At 46.5% G+C, this 20,647-nt stretch overlaps 2 protein-coding genes across 2 annotated transcripts; one reads left to right on the top strand and one right to left on the bottom strand.

Moving 5' to 3' along the window:
- The first annotated feature begins 6,387 nt into the window (after window positions 1–6,387).
- On the top strand, window positions 6,388–12,741 carry MCTS1 (MCTS1 re-initiation and release factor). Its single transcript, XM_088527556.1, has 6 exons — window positions 6,388–6,430; window positions 7,004–7,156; window positions 7,911–8,008; window positions 9,175–9,308; window positions 10,332–10,399; window positions 12,517–12,741. The coding sequence occupies exons 1-6, from the start codon at window positions 6,420–6,422 to the stop codon at window positions 12,596–12,598; spliced, it is 546 nt and encodes a 181-aa protein (XP_088383682.1). The 5' UTR covers window positions 6,388–6,419; the 3' UTR covers window positions 12,599–12,741.
- Window positions 12,742–15,780: 3,039 nt separating this feature from the next.
- Window positions 15,781–16,954, bottom strand: C1GALT1C1 (C1GALT1 specific chaperone 1). Its single transcript, XM_010226588.2, has one exon. It carries the CDS (start codon window positions 16,935–16,937, stop codon window positions 15,987–15,989), a length of 951 nt encoding a protein of 316 aa, XP_010224890.2. The 5' UTR covers window positions 16,938–16,954; the 3' UTR covers window positions 15,781–15,986.
- Window positions 16,955–20,647: the final 3,693 nt, after the last annotated feature.

Raw genomic sequence — 20,647 nt, 5'->3', positions numbered from 1 at the left:
GGTGGCGCCTCCGCCTCCCTCCCGCCCCGGCACCAGAACGTGGCCGCGGCTCTGCATCCGACTCCAAGCAAAACAAGGGCGAGCGGAGCCAGGCGCTGCTGCTGCTGCAGCTGCACTGGAGCCCTTTGGATTTGGGAACCAGCTCCTCCTTCCAGCAAAGCCCCGGGCAGCCCCATCCATTGCAGAGGGGAAATGGGAAAGAAGGAGCGCACGGAAGCAAGACCGATTCTCCCCATTCTGGTGCCATAACACAAATCCTTGCCCGGCTGGTGAGGATCTTTAAACATCCTTTGTAATTTCCGAGCTTGGCTCAGCTTAAAGCCGGGATGGAGCTGCCTCAGCCCGACAGCAGGGCCCACAGCCCAGGCCCCTGCCCAAATTCCCAGCCATGGTCCCATGCCTGGGATGTGGGTTCAAAACACCAGCAGCTGGAAATTCCACCATCCACGGCAGCCACAGATTTAATTACCAGCCTTTCTTTCCCGTGCTAAGGGATCTTCCAGGCCCATGCTGCCCCTCTGCAAACAATCTTCATGCAAATTGCTCTTCTCACATCTTTTGCAATAAACTCAATGCAGCTCCGCTTGGCTCCACGTGCGGCCCAGCCCCTCAGGATGATACAATTGGCCAGAGCTGACCAAAACACGAGTTAGTGATGGCTCGTGAGGCGAGGAAAGGCAGCGCGGAGCCCCTGCCATCACAGGCAGGCGAGGAGCCCAGTGTGAGCCGTGCTAGCCCGGCCCATGCTGGCACCCTCGTGCTTCAGCACTTGCCCCAGCGCAGCCGCTTTGCAGAAGTCTCAGACACTTGCTCCTCGGCCACCTGCAATGGCCCGAGCTCCAGAAAGGGCTTCTGCTAACAAATCCATCATGAAAACCCTGCTAGCTGCCTGGGGACATGGCAGGGAACAGATGCTAAACCAACTCTGCCATCTACTGACTCCTTGGGCTCCCTTCCCTTGCTCCCTGCATCCCTCTCTCTCTCCCTGCATCCCATGCACCACCCACACTTGCTCTCCAGCAAGGCAGCTCCTAGCTACAAATGGAGAGCAGAGGAGCTTGTGGAGATGGTTTGTAGGCTGTTCTGCATCAATGCCCCACTCCAGAGAGAGCCACGGCCTCACAGCACAGCCCCCAGCCTCCGACCCGCAGGCCCCAGCAGCCCGGGGCTCCTCGGCAGAGGAAGGCAGATCTACGACGCCAAATACCAAACTCAGCTTTGGGGACCAAGTTCTGGCTCCCCACGCAGCCCCCGCGGGAGGTGCCAGGTGAGGGTAGACCCTCACACACCAGGAGCATCAACGCGAGGGATGTCAAGACGTCCCCTTTTCCAGATGGGAGCAGCCCCGGCACAGCCCTGAGCTTGTACCAGGAGGCAGCGACGGCGGCCGCGGCTCAGCGCTGGCCGTGGCAGCCTTTCCTTTGGGGTTCGTTGTGTTCCCTGGGAGGCCACAGCTGAGGGCAGCACCACAAAGCTAAAAACATGGTAGCACAAAGCTAAAATTGTGTGTATGTAGCCAGGCTGCCTCACAAATTCAGTATTTTTCAGCTATTTTTCATTCTTTTCACCACAGGCACCTCCGACCCAGGACTGTGCAGAGGCAGCTCTCCCTCCTCTTGGTGCAGCACTTCCCTCAGCCAGGCACGTTTGTCCCCAGGGAAGAAGCTCTGCTTGGAACTGCCTGGCGCCACGCGGGGCTGGGCGCCCCTGCACCTGCCTGTGCTGTGTGTCCCCTCTGCAAAGGCGTCTCCCCCGGGCTAATCTCCTCTGTCACCTGCGTTTCAGGAGTAAAAGGGGCTCGTGCAGGGAGGGGACACAGCGCACAGTTTGGGTGATTTTAATACTCATCTCTCTCTTTGCCACTCAAACCACATCCTACCACAGGTCCAAGAGCCACCGTCTCTGTCCAGGGTCCTCCATGCAGGGTGTCAGGAGCATGGAGGAGCCTCGGTAGCAGCCACTGGGACTCAACAGCAGCTCGATGCTGGGCACTGTGAACACTGCAATTCCTGCCCTGGCTCCTCTGAAGAGCCACAGGGATGGAACAGAGCAATTCTGCACAGCACAGGGCTCACCCTGGCCTCCCTATGCTCACTATACAGGGAGAGGCATTTCCAAGAAGGGTGTCTCCAGCCTCCGTGCAAGCTCTCCCTGCTGCATGGACAGGACGTCTCCTGTCCTTCCAGGAACATCACACACACGAAATTCTACAGACCCTCTGAACTTTTGAAAAAAATTGCTGCTGTTTCTAGGTAGAAGCAGCCTGCCCAGCAGATGCGCAGGACTTCTCAGAGCTCGCACAGATACCATCATCACAGGAGCCCCAGCTCGAGGGCAGATCTAGAGCATGAAACTCTCCTGCTCCTCTTGCACTGCTGCCGGTTTAAGAGAGGGCCCCGTGACCCGCAGCGACATGGTGCAAACGAAGTGCGACTTCCCAGGGCGCACTCTGCGGTTGCCTGTACCTCGTTCACAGAGGCCGCGATGCTTCAGCTCGTCTCACGTTTACCGCAGGGGCTGGGCACGCGGCCAGGGGAGCCCCGAGGGGCAGCGACGCTGCAGGGAGCCCCACACGGCACCAGCTCACATGGGTTGGACTGTGGCACTGGGGCCTCGGGATGGCTCCTTGGCAAGCTTGGGCTCTCAGCATGGAGCTCCAAAGACCTCAGGAAGGGCCACATCACCTTCCTTCTGCTCTGCTGGGTGACAGCACAGGAACAACCGAAGCACCCTGTGGATCAAGACTTTGCCACTGAACCACTCAAGTTCATAGCTTCTCTTGCCTGGTTCATAGCTTCTCTTGCCTCCACCTACTTCCTCGCCACGCCAGCTATGCCGTGAAGCCACAGCGGGGTCCTCAGGCACAAGGGCATCGGACACGTTTTATTGGAGCAATGAGGCCCTGGGGGAACTATAGAAAAAAACTTGGTTTGTTTTAACACTCCAGTTTAGGAGAGGATAGAGCCAAAAACCTTAAATGAAGCAGGTAACATCTATCCATGACTAGTTCCTCCAGAGTCAAGTCACACTAGAGGAGCAAGCTCCATCCAGAAAGCACTGCTCCAAGCTCCATCTCCTGCATGACAAATCGAGACAGAACTACGTGCCTCCCAGGGAGGTGCCGCTGATCGGCCCACGTTCAGGGGGCACGTCCTTAGTTCATATTCTCAGCATGTCCCCATGTCCCTTTGGGCCCCCCTGTATTGCCTGTGTCAGCTGAAGAAAGTCAGTTTGCAAACATGCCTGTCGGGGTTTGCACGTTTCCCTCGATTATTCAGGGTATAATTGAGGTGCTCAAGAAAGCATCATCACCTTGCTGAGCCACAAGCAAACCTACCCACAAAAATATTGAGTGTCGTCAGCCTTATGACCATAACTGGGGGGGACTGTGCAGGAAATGGCTACATGAGAGAAAGGAAAATTAACCCAAAGCAGTTCCCAGTCTCGGCCTCACGCTCCCTACTCCATTAGGAGCCCAGATGGATGAACCTTCTCACCCAGACTTGCAGGCACCAGGTGGAGAGATGACCCACTGAGGAGGAAAACACAGCTCACATTAGACTAGCAACTGGCAGCTTCTTGATGGCTTATGGAAAGATTGGGCATTTTTTGCCTCGATTATTGCTATGCCTAGAGGTGAAAAAGATTTGAGTCACTGACAAGCAGATCTGGAAAGCAGGACATTGGCTTTCCCTTCCCGTCTGTGTCTGGTCACTCACGTGGTGTTGCGTAAGTCAGTCAACTAGTCTCAATTTCATCTCCAGTAAAATGGGACATCTCCATATTAGGTCTGCTAATGCTGGTCAGCTAACGGTCCAGAGAGGGAAACAGCCAAATATATTTGAGGTATTTAGAAAAACATCACCATGCCAGTTCTAAGCTTAAGGGTATTATTATTTCAGGGTGTGTAAAAGCAAGGCTGCAGGACTAGCAGAGCTACAGACGAATCCAGAAACGGATGGCACAAACACACCCAAAGCGCAAGAATTGCTCCATGAAGCAGAAAAATTCCCACCTTCTCAGTTCAAATGGCAGATGCAGCCTGTGGGGAGCTACACGTTGTGCTGGATTTACCCCTTACTTCTTCTTGCATTGAGAGATTCTGTAGTGGAAGCCTGCTGGAAACATTGCAAGCCAAGGGCTTCTCCAGGACAGGACCTAGGGCATGCAGAGCCTGTATCTTCCCACACCGGGTCTTCAAGGTAGCGCAATGGGCTCCGTCAGCATGTGCACACTCTGGTGAAAAATAAGGAACGATTCTCAGTATACTTAGCTCATCTCCTTGCAGATCTCAGCCCTCCCCAGAGCTTCACTTGCTTCCCACACTTAATTGAATTGCTAAAGAGCACTAGTGCCCTCGCAGGGTCCCCGGCCAGCAAATTCGCCATCATCCTTGAAGAACCAAGCAGAAGCACTGGAGGTAATCACGACCGACTGCCACAGCAGGTCTCGTGCTTTCACACACTGCTCCGCACATCTGCTCCTGAAGCACTCGCTGCTGTTAGCCAGGGTCCTGGCTGCAAGGGTGTCTGCATGCAATGCAACAAATCACAATGGCAGACAGGATTTGATGCAGGAAGGCGGGTTTTCCTCGATTCCCTCTCCCACCACATATATATTAGCAGAATGCGCAGCCTTGGAGGAGGTCATCAGCATCTTGGAGAAGGGGCCTCTTGGGTTTTTTTTTTTCTTTTCGTTTTCTTTAGTTTTGCAAGCAAGAACATCAATGGAACTGAAAGTAGGTTCACACCACAGTGCCCACCCATGCAAAACTATGATGAACCACAAAACCAGGCAATTACACAATCTTCTTCTACTGCTAACCAGGCTCCGCTTCCCAGCATCAGCTGCTGCTCAAAATGCACTCAGAGGCTTTTGGGGGTAGAAATGACCTCTTGGCCTGCTTTTGCCAGAAAAAGCCTCTGAGCTTATCCTGAAGGGTAGGAAAACAGAATTCAGGACTCTAATGCTGAGATCTAGCCTCCAAAGAATCCTGCAAGCTCTGGGAGTTAAGCCAAGCAGCTCCCAAATCTCCTTCTCCCTCATCCCTGAGTTAAGAGGGAAGATGTGAAGCACGTTCTGCATGACCAGGACACACAGTGTCACACCGGACAGGTGGAGAAAGAGCTTGAGGTCACAGGTGCCTCCAAGGAGCAAAACAGAAAAGCCGTATGTAATGCAATGTAAACAGTTTAACTCATGTTTAAAGTGCCATGTTTGAGATTCCTTTTGTGGAAAAAAAAAAGGTACTAAAAAAGAAAACATGATTATTCTTTCAAAAATGACTGCATAATAATAGTTTCTTAATAGGGCGATGCCAGGTTTGAAGTCAGGCTGCCTCTCGCTCTCTGCAGAGGGCCTCGGCTGCAGCCCTGCTCACAAGTCCCCCATCCTTTGCCGAAGAGATGGAGCTCTCTGAACCTGCTCCCTGGGCTGCTCTACCCTCCTATTTGAGGGGCGACAGGGTTGATTACAGCTTTGGGGTAAATCAGGTCCTCCAGGTAGTTTATTGTGAGGGAGCTTGAGAACATACTGGGATGAGGAGAGCAATGTGTTGGCAGCCCAGGTGAGATGTAGCCTGCTGCGGAACAAAGTAATTTTTACGGACTGTGAAGAAAGAAAAATAATTTGGGTGTGTGCATGAGTCAGGAAAAAAGATTTTTACTATTTCTTTTGTAGAGTTTACTGGCCTAATGCAACTGACTGGAAGTTTAGGTAGAAAATAAGCACTGATGTTCAATGCAGGAACAGATCTTATTTTGGTGGAGAGGTAGATCAGACTTTTTCACCCTTTCACACTAGCCTCTATGTGATTATCTGAACTGTGCAGCTTGCTGGTAAATGCAAATGTTTTAACATTGCGCTGACCAGCAATGAGAAATCACAATAAAATGTTTCCCTTTGATATACTCATTGGTATCTGCTGAGTTTTAAAGCAGTTGTGTCATAGCCAAAAGTATGCAGACAGGCTTTTCTGGTTAAAAGAATGTAGATAAATACAGGCGACTGCAGGGTGCTGGGGTGTCTGGTGTGAATTTCTCTTTTTTTTTTTTTCCCAGTTTTCCTGAGAATTTGAGTTTCGACTCCTGAAAAGGCAAGTGGGAATTCTGTTCTCGCGCAGGGTTTTCAGTGACCGCGGCGCGCGAGGCCGTTACCTCACGGAGCCGCCGCGGGCCAGCAGGGGGCGACCGTTGGGCGCGCGCGGCGGTGGGAGGTGACCGCGCATGCGCGGGGCGCCGCGCGCGCCGCTGGGAGCGGTAGTCCCCGCCGCGGAGGCTGCGCGCGCCGCGAGCGCGCGACGGGCCGTAAAGCGCGCGGCGCTTCCGGCTGGCGCGGAGGGAGGGCCGGGGCGGGAGCCTCGTGTGAGGAGCTGCCGCCCGCCCGCCCGCGCCGCCCGCCCGGCCCCCGCCGCCCCCAGGATGTTCAAGAAGTGAGTGCGGGAGCGCCACCCCCGCCGCCCTGCCCGGGGCGAGCGTGCGGGGGGCTCGGGCCGGGGCTGCACCCGCCGCCGGGGCCGCCGCTGCACCGGGCCCCGTGCTCCAGGCCCCGGGCTCCGGCCTGGCGCCGCTTCGGCCTCTGCGGGGTCGCGGGCGCCCACGGCGCTGCCCCCGGGCCCGGGGCGCTGCCCCCGGGCCCTCGACTTTGGCCGGGCCGTCTCGGGGCTGGTTTTATTCCTATTCATCCATTTACTTATTCATTCATTTAAGTGGGGGTCGTTAAGTAGCTTAAAGAGCAGTAAAAACTCTTTATGAGTGTGCGCGAAGTTCTGAGGTGAAACCAGGCTGCTAGTGAAACGTTTCTTTCCGCCTTTCCCCCCGACTCCAGTCCAGTGGCTCAGGGGCCAAATTAAGCCCCCTAAACAGTCCCTGAGCCTTGAGGTTGGGCAACTGTGACATCCTGCAGGCAGGTTACCTGCATTTCTTAACGTGCAGCTCGGGTGTGGCCTCTCTTGGGCAGTAAATTCTGCCTTTTTTTTTTTTTAATATTCTCTCTGATTTGATAGATTTGATGAAAAGGAGAATGTATCAAACTGCATCCAGCTGAAGACATCGGTTATTAAAGGTATTAAGAATCAGCTGATAGATCAGTTTCCTGTTATTGAACCATGGCTAAACCAGATTATGCCAAAGAAAGACCCCGTCAAAATAGTAAGATGGTAAGTTGTTGTTGTTTGTTTGTTTTTCCTTCTCCGAACCTGTGCTTTTATGGTATTTAGCTTGCTTTGTCTGTGTGCTCCCTTTTTGATGGTAAATTAATTGAATGTTTTTGAGAAATGTGTATCATTTCTTATATGTATGTTATGACCAAACCATAAAGTTTGTGTGTGCTTTTGGCTGTTAGGAGGATGCTTGAAGAGATTCAAAATATCACTTAGTAGTGAACACACGTGCAGCACATTGAGGGGCTCCTCAGCTATCAGTCTGTCAAGTGAAGCTTTCAGCTTTATGGCTACAAAAGCTCAAACTTATTTGGATAGCCTCTGCTGCACTGTTATTATTATTATTAACCAACTTTACATTTTCTTACATGATTAGATTTTTTTTTTAATGTGATTGTCATTTCTTTTTTAAATACAGGGTGTAGTATGTTTGTGTGTGTATATATACATATATTTCCCCTGCATTCCCCCTATATGGAATTGGGGGTGGGAGGATATGGAAAAACAGCTTGAGCATTGCTGGATGTTTTTCCGCATATCTTTTTTTGACAGGAAGAAAATGTGCAGGGGGCAAATGTTGAAGAATAGAGCATACTACAGGATATCTTTTTTGTTCCATTTTTTTCCTCTTAGTTTACTATCTCCCAGATGCTAAGATAGAATGAACTGACTGAACTGAATAAACTAAAGTATTTCACTTAAAATATCAAAGAGTTAATCAGTTATTCAAATATCTTTTTTTGTCTTGCAGTCATGAACATATAGAAATCCTCACTGTGAATGGGGAGTTGCTGTTCTTCAGGCAAAGAGAAGGGATTTTTTACCCAACACTGAGGTTACTCCACAAATGTAAGTTTTTCTGAGGACAGTTCTGGGAGGGAGGTGAAAGAGTAAGTGGATGAATCAGTAAGACATCTGTATTATTGAATTAAAAAGAACTTTTTTACGTGCATATACAATTTCCAGATTAGATCTTAAGGATAAGATTGGGGTTAGATGATGTACTGTATTGCTTTGATATTTCAGCTGCATATATGTTTTTCTATGTTTGCTTCTGTTTTCCAGAATTATTGCAATGGAAGATGTTAATCAGCCCAGACTTAAAAAAAAAAAAAAAAAAAAAAAAAAAAAAAAAAAAAAAAAAGAATTAAATTGCAATTGCAAAATAATTTAAAGAATTAAAGTGCAATAAAAATTCTTGGGAGAGTTTTCCCTAAGACTGAGTCTAAATTTCTTCTTGTTGGGCCTGTTGCCCCATGCTATATATTTTTATTGTTGCGATGTTCTCTAACCCCTTCCTCCTTTTTTTTTTTTTTTTTTTTTTTTTTCTTGTCTTTGTTGTCTTCAAATGCTTCTAGGTTCTTTCTACAAAAACATTCTTTAATTATCAGTCTGTGTTTTATTATTATGCTTCTTCAAGATTTTATACTGCATGGTTTTAACTTCATAGAACTTATTGCTGTTCTTGATGGTGTTGCGGTGGTTCTGATGAGCTCAGGTCTTGCTAAAGAAGATACTCAGTCAGATTCCTATGTTTTAAAGCTGTTTGGTACAGTTCAAGCAGTTGTGAACACTTGAGGAATAGCTGTGAGGGCTGACAGTCAGCCTTGAAAACTTAAGTCTTTTGCCTTTTTTGTCATATTAGCATTAAATTATATTTTTAAGAGGTTATACCTGTAGCTTGGGGAATTCAAGGCTTGTTGCATGTGGGCACTTAAGTGCTTGTTTTAATTTGTGAAAGGTTATTGAAGTTGCTGCTCTGTGTAGAGGCTGCAGATGTTTTCAGGAGGCTTAGTTTTTGGTTAATCTTTGGTTCTGAGGAAAAAAGATGTGAGCAGTGAAAGCAGAACTGCTGCCCTTTGGGAACAGTATTGTGCCCAGGAGCTCTGGTAGATGGAGTCAGGAGTTACAGAAACAACTATCTGCCCCTTACAACCTGAAGTGGTCAGGAGTTGTTCATATTGTCATCTTAATCGTAACGTATTAATTGTAATGCTGTGTTTTTCCCCTCCTAGATCCATTTATTCTGCCACATCAGCAGGTCGATAAAGGAGCGATTAAATTTGTACTAAGTGGAGCAAATATAATGTGTCCTGGCCTGACATCTCCTGGAGCAAAACTTTACCCTGCTGCCATTGATACAGTTGTTGTATCCTTTAATGAGGAATTGCTGCTTGCTGCGAGATGAATGAATTTTTGTGTTCTCTCAGCTGATTGTAGTCCAAATTACTCTGGGTTGTTGCAGTATTTCACAGAATAACTAATAACCTGAAAAGAGATGCAGATAATGTGATGTTACTTAGCAAGGTAACATTGTTCTTAATTCTTTCTACTTATTGTGGTGTTCCAAGCTGAGAATAACTGTTGCTGCTTCTCCCACTGATTTAATGGGCAGGTGGAGCCCATTTGTGAGTTTATGCAGAATTATGCAAAGAAATGAGGTACAGTAGAATCTGTGCTCCCCCCTCCCCTTAGTCTTCTACCTCTACAATTGTAGAAGAACTTGGTCCTGTTCTGACTGAATTTGAAGAGAGGTTGGTGCTAAATTTTGCTGTATTCAGAACTTTGCTCCGTGCGTCTGATGGACTTGTGTATTCTAATTCAGTCCGCCTATTATCTTACTGGGAAAGGAACTAGGAGCAAAAGCAGCCTCGATAATCCCAGACCCTGCTGCTTTTGTTGTTACTCGGACGCTGTAGGGAAAGATTAGCAGTTAGCATCTCATGTTGTTGAGCATTACAAAAGACACAGCTGATTTCAATACTTCTTCGAGGTATTTTTTTTTCCTAGTCCTCTACCTTGGTATCTAAAATAGACCTCTGTGTAGTTACAACCCTGTTGTAAAAGGGAGGCACTATCATCTCCTTGTTTGGCACAAAGGAGGAAATCAAGTGTAGTGCTGATAGACATATATACACACACACTTTTCTTAAGGTAATTGCTGTTTGAACATCACGAATGTTTTATGTTCTGTGCTTGGTTATTCATCTGTTAAATATTGAATGTTATTTTGTTTATCCCTAAAATCTAGTGCTCTAGAATTACCAGAAGGGCAAAGTTCAACTGGGCATTTTGATACTTTTTGAGAAGCCATTTTTCTCTAATGTTATTGCTTTTATTTTTCTGTAATAGTTTAAAAAAAAAATCTATTTTCCTTAGCAGTGATTTGTAGGCAATAATGGCAGAGGGAAAGCAGCATGCATTATGTGTGGGAGTAATGAAGATGTCAGCTGAGGATATGTAAGTATCTTAAAAAATTGAAATATTAGCTGTCCTGTGTCATAATTCCTTTGTTAGTTTGGTATAGAAGCAGCACTGCCAAGGTACTGAATCACTGTTGCAGCACACTTCTTTCAAATACAGAATTTATTTAGACCTTCAGTCTGTTGGTTAATATTCAATCTGGAAAAGAAGAGAGTATCTTCCTTACTCATTTATCTACCAAATGGAATCAAAACAGCTCTTTTATGTGAATATGGATTTTAAAACACACATGAGCAATGCCCTTGAATGTTAATATTTCTTCCTCACTGATTGTATTCTTTCAAAGATCTTGCTGAACAATTCTTATTCAGCAATTGAACAAAAGTGGAGCCTACATGGAGTAGTTACCAGCAGGACTGAGCAAGAGATGCCATTTGAATTGAGGGGCTGAAAACACTGAAGTGCTTTTGTTTGCAGGGATAGCAGAGATTAAAGTCCTGCTGGCTCTTGGTCGACCAGCCAGGCTTTTCTCTGTGACCTTCTGTCTGTCTTTGCCTTATTCGCCCATGCAGCATTCCTGCCTGACATGTATAATAGCTTAGCTAAGCTACTTGTGAAATGCTCATCCAAGGGATAAATATCAAGTGAAAATTGCCTGAGAAGGCCAAGAGGATGTTAATTAGAAGGCAATGGATGCTAATTGTCCTTAGCATTCAAAATGCTAAGTTAACAGGACTAAACTAAATCCTTTTGTGTTTTTTTTTATTATTATTTTATTATTATTTTATTTTTTTAAAAAATTCTGTGACTTGTAGCAGTAAGATGCAAGTTTCCCCCAGCAGGTCTAGCCTGCTTTGGTCCCAGCCCCTTCCAGCGTGTGAGAAAGGTGACCAGGATGAAAACAAGTCACTCTTCTTGAGGCTAATTGTCAGCTGGGTCATCTCCTGCCTGGGGTCACTGCTCTGACGTAGATGGTAAGGGGAGCACAAGGGAGAGTGTCAGTGAGGACAAGGGCAGAGCAGGGCAGTGGCCACATGGATTTGGATCTGCTTCAGCTACTGAGGAGCTCATACAGTCCTCAGGATGCTCTTAGTCCCTTCAAAAGGCTCAGAATAGCTACTTGTGTCCTGACATGTGTGGCCTGTTCATATCACTGCAGGGCTGGAATATCTCTAATCCTGATCCCATGTTCAGATTCAGCAGCCTAATAGCCACTTCCTCTGAGAAGCAGTATAAAATGAAGAGGGGAAAAAATGCATGGAGAAGAAAATGGAATGATACTTATCTGTGTAGTCTGTTAGAATAATGTTTTGCATAGTATACTCTAAAACTAAAACCTGAGATTGTGTGATTTCTGCAGTTTGGAGTATAAAGCATCATGTTAGTTATTTCCAGTAAGCCTTTTTTTTTTTTTTTTTTTATTCTCCTGTTTACTCTTGAGCAAGTTGTCAGGGTAATGGAGTGTTCTAGTGCAAATGCAATAAATGATGTGCAGGAGAATGAAACCTGTTCTCAGCCTCAGAAGGTCTTGCTTATTGTGTTGAAGCTAGACTCCCATGCGCTAGTCTGATGGAGAAAAGATGAACACAAATCCCGTGGAGCTGCAGCAGACCATGTTTACAAAAGTTTGAGGGATGATCTCCAACTACTGTAACATGTAGCAAGTCCTTAGTGTGCAAATGTAGTGTTTGCAGTTCTCTGCGAAGCAGCTAGATGTCCTGCAAGGAGCAGCAAAGCAGACGGCCAGTGTTGATTCAGTGGCACATCTAGAACCAGAACTTGTCACATTCTGCTTTCCAGTGTTGCTTGCAGGGTGCTTGCAGCTGCTGGACTAATAGGATAGAGGAATGAAACTGTTAACAAAGTAGCAGAAGGATTGTGTGAGGAACTGCCTTCCACAAAGAACCAGTTTAAAAAAAAAAAATACTGGTGTGTAGTTGCTGACAGCCTGGAAGGAAATGTCATACAGCAATATGGTTACGTGTAATAACAAATGTTGTTTCTTCTATATCCCCTGTGTGATATTATGACACTAGGGATGATAGATTCTGCCTATTCAATTGATAAATACTATATTTTCACTTTAACTATTGTCTTTTTACTGCTTTAGTGTTTAACGTAACTGACTCATGCTTCTATATCTTTTTCTACAGTGAGAAGGTCAACAAAGGGATTGGTATTGAAAATATTCATTATTTAAATGATGGCCTTTGGCATATGAAGACGTACAAGTGAAACAAAAGGAACTGTGTTACTCCAAAGGAATGCACTTAGATTAAATGTGGACTGCTTTGTAATTCCTTCTGTTTTTTAATGTGACTGAATGTACAAATTACTTTGTTCTGTGGCTATGCTAAATAAATCAAGTGAATGCGAAAGTACTGTTAGGCTATAATAGTTTTCTAGGGTTTTTTGTTATAGTTCTTACTTGTTTTGTCTTAAACCCAAGTCTTCAGTCATTGAAGATATCTGACGGAAAGATCACTCATGGTCTGAGTAGAATGTTTCAAACTAAGAAGGTGAAAAAGCCAAGAAATGTTTACATTTTATGCTCTTCTAACAGTAATGTAAAGCATTTATGAAATATAATTAATACAGCTTATACAACTGACACTTTAGGGTTTTTGTTTCTGAATAACATCTCTTTAGTCTACCTGTTTACTGAAAATAGAAACATCTTTTTTTAAAAAAGGGTTATTTTTAATCTAATTTATTAACAGCATTAACTTCATTTTTTTTTACTTCAGAATTTTCTCTTTTTAAGATGCATCTATCTGCATAGGATTGATGAACTTAAGATAGTTTGTGAACTATAAATTCTTTTTTGCTAGTTCATATCTAAAGAACATATATGTTTGAGTTTCTACCTGCTGACACTGTCTGATATCACTCCTTACAGTGGAACTCATGGTAATGGTGGGCATGCACCAAACGGAATACGTGCCAATCAGTGCCTGATGCTCTACTCCTTATTTGCCTTCGTATCTTAGGAGCAGAAACAAAATTGCTGCTTAACAAAGGCATGATAGCAAGTGTGGTTATCAATGTAGCCAGGAGTTTCTTCTTCAGGTGGAGCTGCAGAAGAGACGTTGGTTTGTGCACACTGCCACACACGCTGTGTCTGCAGTGCCAGCTGAGGAGCACTGTGCTTGTCCAGCCAGCCCGCCTCTGGGCAGGGACCGCATACCCAGAGCTGTGCGTGTGGAAAACAGCCTGTGCCGTGGAATCGTTTAATAAAGTAAGGAAACTTCAAGGTTACCACTCACCACTCTGTCTCTGGAAGCATTTATTAATGTTTCAAGCCTCTGTTCTAACACTGTGTTTTGTTAATGACAGGGCTGTATTGTGCATGCAGTCTCAGTGCTGTTCTGCACGTTTCATTTCCCTGCACTATGACCACTGCAGAACCCAGTGCAGAGGTCTTCTCAGTCTGGTCCGAAAGGCAAGTTACAACAGGGAAGATGTGATGTATTACCTAATCTGTGCTATTTTTTTTTTCTCCCTGCAAAGGTTTATAACATCTGAACAGAAAATGACAGGCTATATAGCTGTTTACTAATGTAGGAATACACAGGTTAAGCTGATTGTTACAGTAGTGTCCCAGGAAAAGGAAGTTCAGTCAGACCTTCCCTTTGGAATGCTGGTGAGCACTTATCTGCAGTTTAAAGACTGCTGTAAATGTGTTCCTTGTTAGCTCGGTGGGGAATCAGCACAAGAGCTTGCTTGGCTGTCTTTCCTGTAGAGAACGAGGGATTTGTCACCATCAAGATAAACAGTGTTATTCTCATCAGGTCTGAAGCAGCCATTTCACAACTGTGTATTTCCCTGCAGTTGAAGATTAAAGGAGATACCACAGAAGGTCTGCTAAAGGTGTTGTAAACTAGTATCTGTACCTCCCTGTGTGTTTAAGGGATTCTGTAATAGTAACAGTGCCTGTAATGCTCCTAGAGGCAGTTTACAGTTTCAGGACTCTCCTTAAACCTTGAAATGTATAGGTCATCTAGGTGAATTTTAAATGGAGTAAACTTATTGAAGTTTGTTCATTGCCACTTGTAGTAGTAATTTATCTAAAACTTTTAGTGCACTTTCAAATGCATTTATTTCCTTTTTTTTTTAAAAAAAAGGGCACTGGAGTTTTGCCTCTTGCTTTGTTGTGCAATTATCTATTTTGAATCACTCTCAAGGAAAGGCTTGAGAGTGCAAGGGTACGCTGCTGTTTGGTGTTGAAAATATCTGTAAATACATTTGTATTCTACACTTTCATTGACAGCTAAGCAGCTTCTTCCTTGTAATACTACTAGCGCCACTAACACGAGTGAAATCTAATAGACCTGAATTTTAATATGCTTATATATCAAGCAAAACTTAAAATGCACAATTACTCCTGTGTTAACAGGCCACCTAGCCCTGTTAATATTTATTTGATTTTGCTTATCTTTCTTTTGGTCACTTAAGAATGAAAGTCCAAAGGTCACTTTTAAAGTTTGTTAAGGTTGTTCTATAACCCTGCTTGCTTCCTGCTCGTCTGTTTAAAAAAAAATTGGACATAAGGTGAGAGGAGCCACTGCTGCACAACCAGCATAGCTCAAGCTTGTGTAGAGAAGAAGCCATGAGATTTTTCTTGAGAAATTTTTCCATCACAAGACACATGTCTTTTCATTGCTCATTGCTCAAGTACTTTCCCCCCTCCACTTTTCTATAAGTAGAAGCATATTGGCACTAGTGCCTATTTTTTTTTTTTGGGGGGGGGGGCAGGGGGGAAGCTGTGAGTTTAAAGCATTTCATAGAGGGAACCCTTTTTAATTGTGTGTTAGGACAGCATCAAGTAATAGTGGAGAATCCACGATTTCAGCTCAGCACTGTAGGTGTTAGTGCCTAGGGCAAAGAAAGCTTGCTTGGTTTCTCATCATGCTCCCCAAAACAGAGTGCAGAGCTTGATTTTTACTGCAGCCCAAATACCCCAGTTTTAGGTTTAAGGTGGCACTTGATATACTTTCTTAAACTTATATATAACTATATAAACTTCCCATCTATATGCACCCTTGGTTGCGGTCCCCCTGAGAGTAGATAGTAGTATGTGCAATATCGTAAGTTGATTCTTTTGCTGCTATGTGATTCTTGAGAAGAGCACAATGCTTTTTTTTTTTTTGGTAAAGAATTTTTAGGTTAATGAAATGGAAGTAGCTTAAAGTAAACCTCTGATAACGAATCTGTAGTCAGTTTTATTGGTACAGCTTAGAAAGATATAAAGACATTCTAGAAATGCCTGAAAGAATCAAAGGATCAAAATTCTGCAAAAATATATTTGTAGCGGTAGACTGTCTGCTTGAGTTTTCATTAATAAATATTTACATATATAAACACCCCCTATAAATTTAATTTCCTTTATCACAAACATTAACACCTCCTTCATCATTTCAGTCCAGCACTGTCAAAAGCCATAAGCATTTCTGTATAAAAGACTTAGAAAAAAGTTCTCCTTTCCACTTTTAAAATGTAAAACTTTGCCAAACCACTGTGCAAAAGTGTTCATCAGTACCACCTGATCCAAAAACTGAATGTCTGTCCAGATGCATGTCCCAAGAAGGGCTCCCTTCACAGTGACATGTTGTCCGAGGGGACCTCAATCATTGTCTGAACCCGGAGGCGGCAAGAAGACCAGGGCGTCGTTGTAAGTGTGGCCGTAGGGCCTGAGCCTGTACACCCCGTACATCATCACGTGCATGTGGTTGGGGGCCAGGCCGCTGAAGGTGATGGCCATGTCCGAGCAGCAGCCTTCGACCACTTGGTCCGGGTGGCTGGACATGGCCTCTTTAATGAGGGCACCGACTGATTTGGTGTTGAAGACATCTTTTCCTTCCGAGTCTTCTGCGTTTTCAGCAAACACTCCCGTGTACTTCAGGCAGACGGCGAGCTGTTTATCCTCGGAAAGTTTCCAAATCATTCCGCCTTGCTCTGGACACTTGTCGGTGTCCTCAAAAACGGTGGAAAGTCGTCTTAGTGATTCAATACTTAAGACAATTCCTCCATTACCATCTACATATTCAAGGTCACCAGATTTCACAGTGTGACCTATATAAAAGGGCTGTGAGGGGTCTTTTTTCAGCAAGAAATACTTGAGATTCTCAATAATGGCAAACGTTGTCGGGTGTGCGAGGAAGAACCAGTTGAACTCATTTTTATAGCGCTCGTAAGTTATTTTGTAGGCTTTCCTCATCATCACCCACATGTCGCTCGTGTCGAGGACGACGGAGTCGAACACCTTCACGTTCTCGGAGCTGAAGAAGTCGGCCTGGTCGCAGTGCTTGCTCCACGTCTCCTTCACAGCAGCCCAGTGGCCCAGGTCCTTGGGCCGCACCAGGATGATGCAGTAGACGCGGATGGTGCGGCTGAGCTCCATGCGCTCCCCTTCCGACAGGTTGAGCACGTCCTCCTTGTTGGGCGCCTGCAGGTGGTGATGCTCGTGCTGGCGGGGGCCGGGGCCCAGGCGCACGTGTCCCAGCAGCGTGACCAGGGCGCAGAAGATGCCGCCCAGCACCAGCCCCTTCACGAAGGAGCCGCTTTCCGAAGTCATCGCGTCCTCGGGCGCGCGGCGGCCGTTGGGAAGCGCTGCCGCCAGCGGGACGGGCCTCTGCCCGCCTCACGGCCGCTCAGGGGCTTGCTCGCCGGGCCGTGCTGAGGAGCGGCGGAGAAAAGGGGAGGAAAGAAAACGGAACAAAACGAATCAGGGGCCGTTTCCACCGGCGCTGGAGCCGCCACGTCGCCGCCCCGCGGCCCGGCACTCGCCGGAACCGACACCCGCAGCGCCGCCCCGGAAGCGCCGCGGTGCCGCCCGCCCCCGCGCGGCCGCCATCTTGTGGGGCCGCCGTCCCGTCCCTCCGCCCGCCCCGGGGCCGCCCCGCAGCGCCGCCCCCAGCACCGCCCGCGGCCGCCGCGGAGCCGCCGCTGCCGCCCCGTGGCCGCCGTTTACGCTGCCGGTGCGGCTGCTCCCCGCCGTCGTGGCGGCCTGCACCCCCCCGCGCGCCCGGCGCTGCCCTGGGCGCAGTCGGTGCCCGCCTCACCCCGAGGGCGCCCGGCGCGTTGGCCCGCGGCGAGGGGCCGCCCCGCGCTGCTCACGGGCATCCCCTTGGTCCCGGCCAGGCCGCGCCGGCAGGGCCCGTGAGGGAGCTGCGGGCGGGAGGCGGCCTCGGGGTGTCCTTGTGGCTTGAGCAGACGTGTGAAGTGCGGCCCGCACCCCCAGCTCGCTGCCCGCAAAGTGGCTGCCACGGAGATGAACGAGCCCGAGCTGCGGGGCTCGTAGCAAATTCACTGCAGGAGAGAAGCACAGGCAGAGAAACGCTGCCACCTCGTGGGCAGGGACGGCTTGCAGCTCCTTCCGCGCTGAATTTGTCGGTCAGCGTGGAGTAAAAACAGACTCCCAAGCCTGAAATACCGAGAAAAGCCAAGGGCTGCTCCCCTCTTTGCTAGCGAGCTGTACCAGCAAAATAGCGATTGCGGAGGTTGGTTAGCATTCCGTTTACTATATTCCTCTTCTGAATCTTTCAGAACGTATTTACGTGACTAGCTAGGAAGGCAGTTTAATTTTCTGTCACAAACTCACTGGTCTTAAATAAGAAGGTACATGAATGGGGCAGGACAGCAAATGAAAGAAGGAACCGGCCTTAAACCGTACCCAGGATAAATTTGCTGACCCCTATTGGATTTATTGCCCTGCATTCTAAAACCAGTACAATATTCAGTGCTGGAGGCACACTATAACAACAGTATATATCAGTTGTTTTCCTGCCCCTAGAATAGAGCACAATGCACACACATATGATTAGTTAATGTTTAAGGAGCAAAGCAAGAACATTTTTTTTACTAACCTACCCTAACCTTTCCTTCAATAATAACTATTCCTGAGCTCCAGGTTGAAATAAGTATGTCAGAATTGCTTTGTATACATCACCTCTCAAAAACTTAGAACCGCCATCTGTCTGGAAGGGGCAGGCAGGAACAACAATTTGCTCTCTTTCGGAGCTCCTTTTCAGCCTCTTATAAAAAAGGTTTTGCAGATTTTTCCCCTTTATTAGTTATTTGCAGTGTGCCCCAAGGCCAACGTAGTGTATATAGGATAAAGTCCCATCTGGGGTTTGCCTATACTGGAAGGTATATAATTCTTTTTTTTATCCCTGGTTCGCTGAACCTAGTGGATTTCATTCAAGTCAATTTACAACTCGACTGTTCTGGATTCCTTGGCATCTAGCTGGCTTCCCCAGATGCTTCGATTATTCAGATAAGCTTCTTTCTAGGCTAGGAGTCTTTCTAGGCTAGTGGCTATACTGCATACAGCGTGATTTAACAATGTAATCTTTGGCAAAAAGTTCTTAAGAACATTGATTGCCTGACTCTTCTGGGCCTGGAAACCGTTCAGGGATTACAAAATGGTGATTCTGGTTAGCTCAGGGTATCTCCAGAATGATTCTATTCAGTTGGACTAATCCCCACCTGCACACTATGGTGGAGGGGAATATACTGTCAGTTTGTATGTTCTGGGAGCCTTGTTGCTACCCTGAAGGAACATCGCTCATCCTCTTTTCCCACCTGGCTGCCTTTGAAGTATAAATAGGAAGAATCAGGTGGTTATGTATCCCCTCCTTGCAGCACTAGCTGTGGCTTTTATAGCTTCTGCAGTTGCTCAATCATGTATTTAGAAATATCTTGGTGAGATGCAACTTACCGCTTTGGTTGATGCTCCAACAAATTGTTTCCCTGCTTGACTTCAGTGAGGTTCTTTCCAGGGCTCTGACAGAATGACTAATGTAGCCGTGGATTTTGAGTGTCATGTTAATATATTTTCAACATTGCTTTTATCCAGCAGCAGATCAGTGAAGAGAAAGCTTAAGCAGCATGTAAAACATGTTATAAATCTGAAAAGACTTTTCCGGCTACTGTGGTGCTCAAAATTGGTGTTAAAAGGAGTAAAATGGTGTGGAAATGCTCGGGCTCTCCTGCCAGCCACATTTAGGTGTTTTGAGGATGTGCTGGAGCCCCTAATACACACAACCCCCTGCACCATGCGTCTCAAAGGGCTGTGAAGCTGTTGGAGTACAGATTGAAGAAAGACGGTCAAGCACAGTTATCCTGCCAGGTTTACACACGCTCACTGATGGACAAACTCCCACTACAGTTAGCAGGAAAATGCAGACAGGGAGCAGCTTTTACAAAGAGGCCATAGTATCACAGCTCTGTTACCTGCCTGGTACTTTCTCTGTTTTGCTGTGCATAATCAAACAAACTGTGGCCCCTCAGGTCTGTAGAAGAAGTTTGGGAATCCTTGTTCTGGAACCTCAAATCGATGGAATGGAGATCCTGATTAGCAGCCATGTAGAGCCACATTTTTTAATTGACTTCACAGGATGCTACTCAGCATTTCTTTTGGGTGAGTATGGATTCTGGAGCTAAATTTTAGCCCTCCTGAATTTTTGCCCTCCATCCCTCTCTCCAGTTTGGTTTTACAGTCAAGATCTGTAATCCATGCAAGCTGCACTGAAGAGGAATACCACAGCAGACCCTGGTTGTTGTGAGTCAGCTTGAAGCAATCACCTGCCTGGCCAGGAGAAGAGGGGAGCACCTGAACTTCATTATCTCCAAGTGGTGATAAGGATCGGCAGCTGCCTTTGAGCAGGAGGTGGGCAGTAAAGATGGGCTCTTTGTGGGTCATGTGCATCTTCAGCAAGTGTGTGCAGCCTCATGTCATCCTGTGGCAGTTCAACAGTGGTAGGCACTGGACATAGGAAGAAAGCAAGAGGTACTTTTTCTTTTTTAAATATTAATTTTAATACCCAGGTTGAGGTGTTCACTTTTGAAAAAGTGTTCTCTCCAAATGCTGGACTAAGTGCAAGCATTACTGAATGAAATGTTATAGCCTGTGTATGTAGGGGATGATACATAATAGGCTTTTTTAACTTTTAGATCTATTAAGTTGCTAAGTTATGTTAAACAGTAGTTTTAAAATGTTTTTCTCTCATTTTTTCATCCATGAGCCTAGTCAAGGAAAGGCTTGACGTAGAAAATGGCATTATTTAAATGATGACCTCAAGCACAGAAAGATATATGAGAAGCAAAAGATGTGGGACTCGGACTGTGCTCACTTTGAACTGTTTTATAATTCCTTCTGTTTTAATGTGGGCAGCTGAATGTAAAAGCCACCTTGTTCTCTGGCTATGCTGGGTGAATGCCAAAGTCCTCCCAGCTCCAGCAGTTCTGCTGGAATTGAACTAGTGAAGACAATGCCCAGAGCAG

The sequence above is a fragment of the Tinamus guttatus genome, unplaced genomic scaffold (genome assembly GCF_059628265.1).
Source record: "Tinamus guttatus ecotype Peru unplaced genomic scaffold, ASM5962826v1 Tinamus_guttatus_pri_ptg000287l, whole genome shotgun sequence".
NCBI classification, from domain to species: domain Eukaryota; kingdom Metazoa; phylum Chordata; class Aves; order Tinamiformes; family Tinamidae; genus Tinamus; species Tinamus guttatus.
Note: the sequence above shows the minus strand (reverse complement) of the source record. Positions and strands in the feature narration are given on the sequence as shown.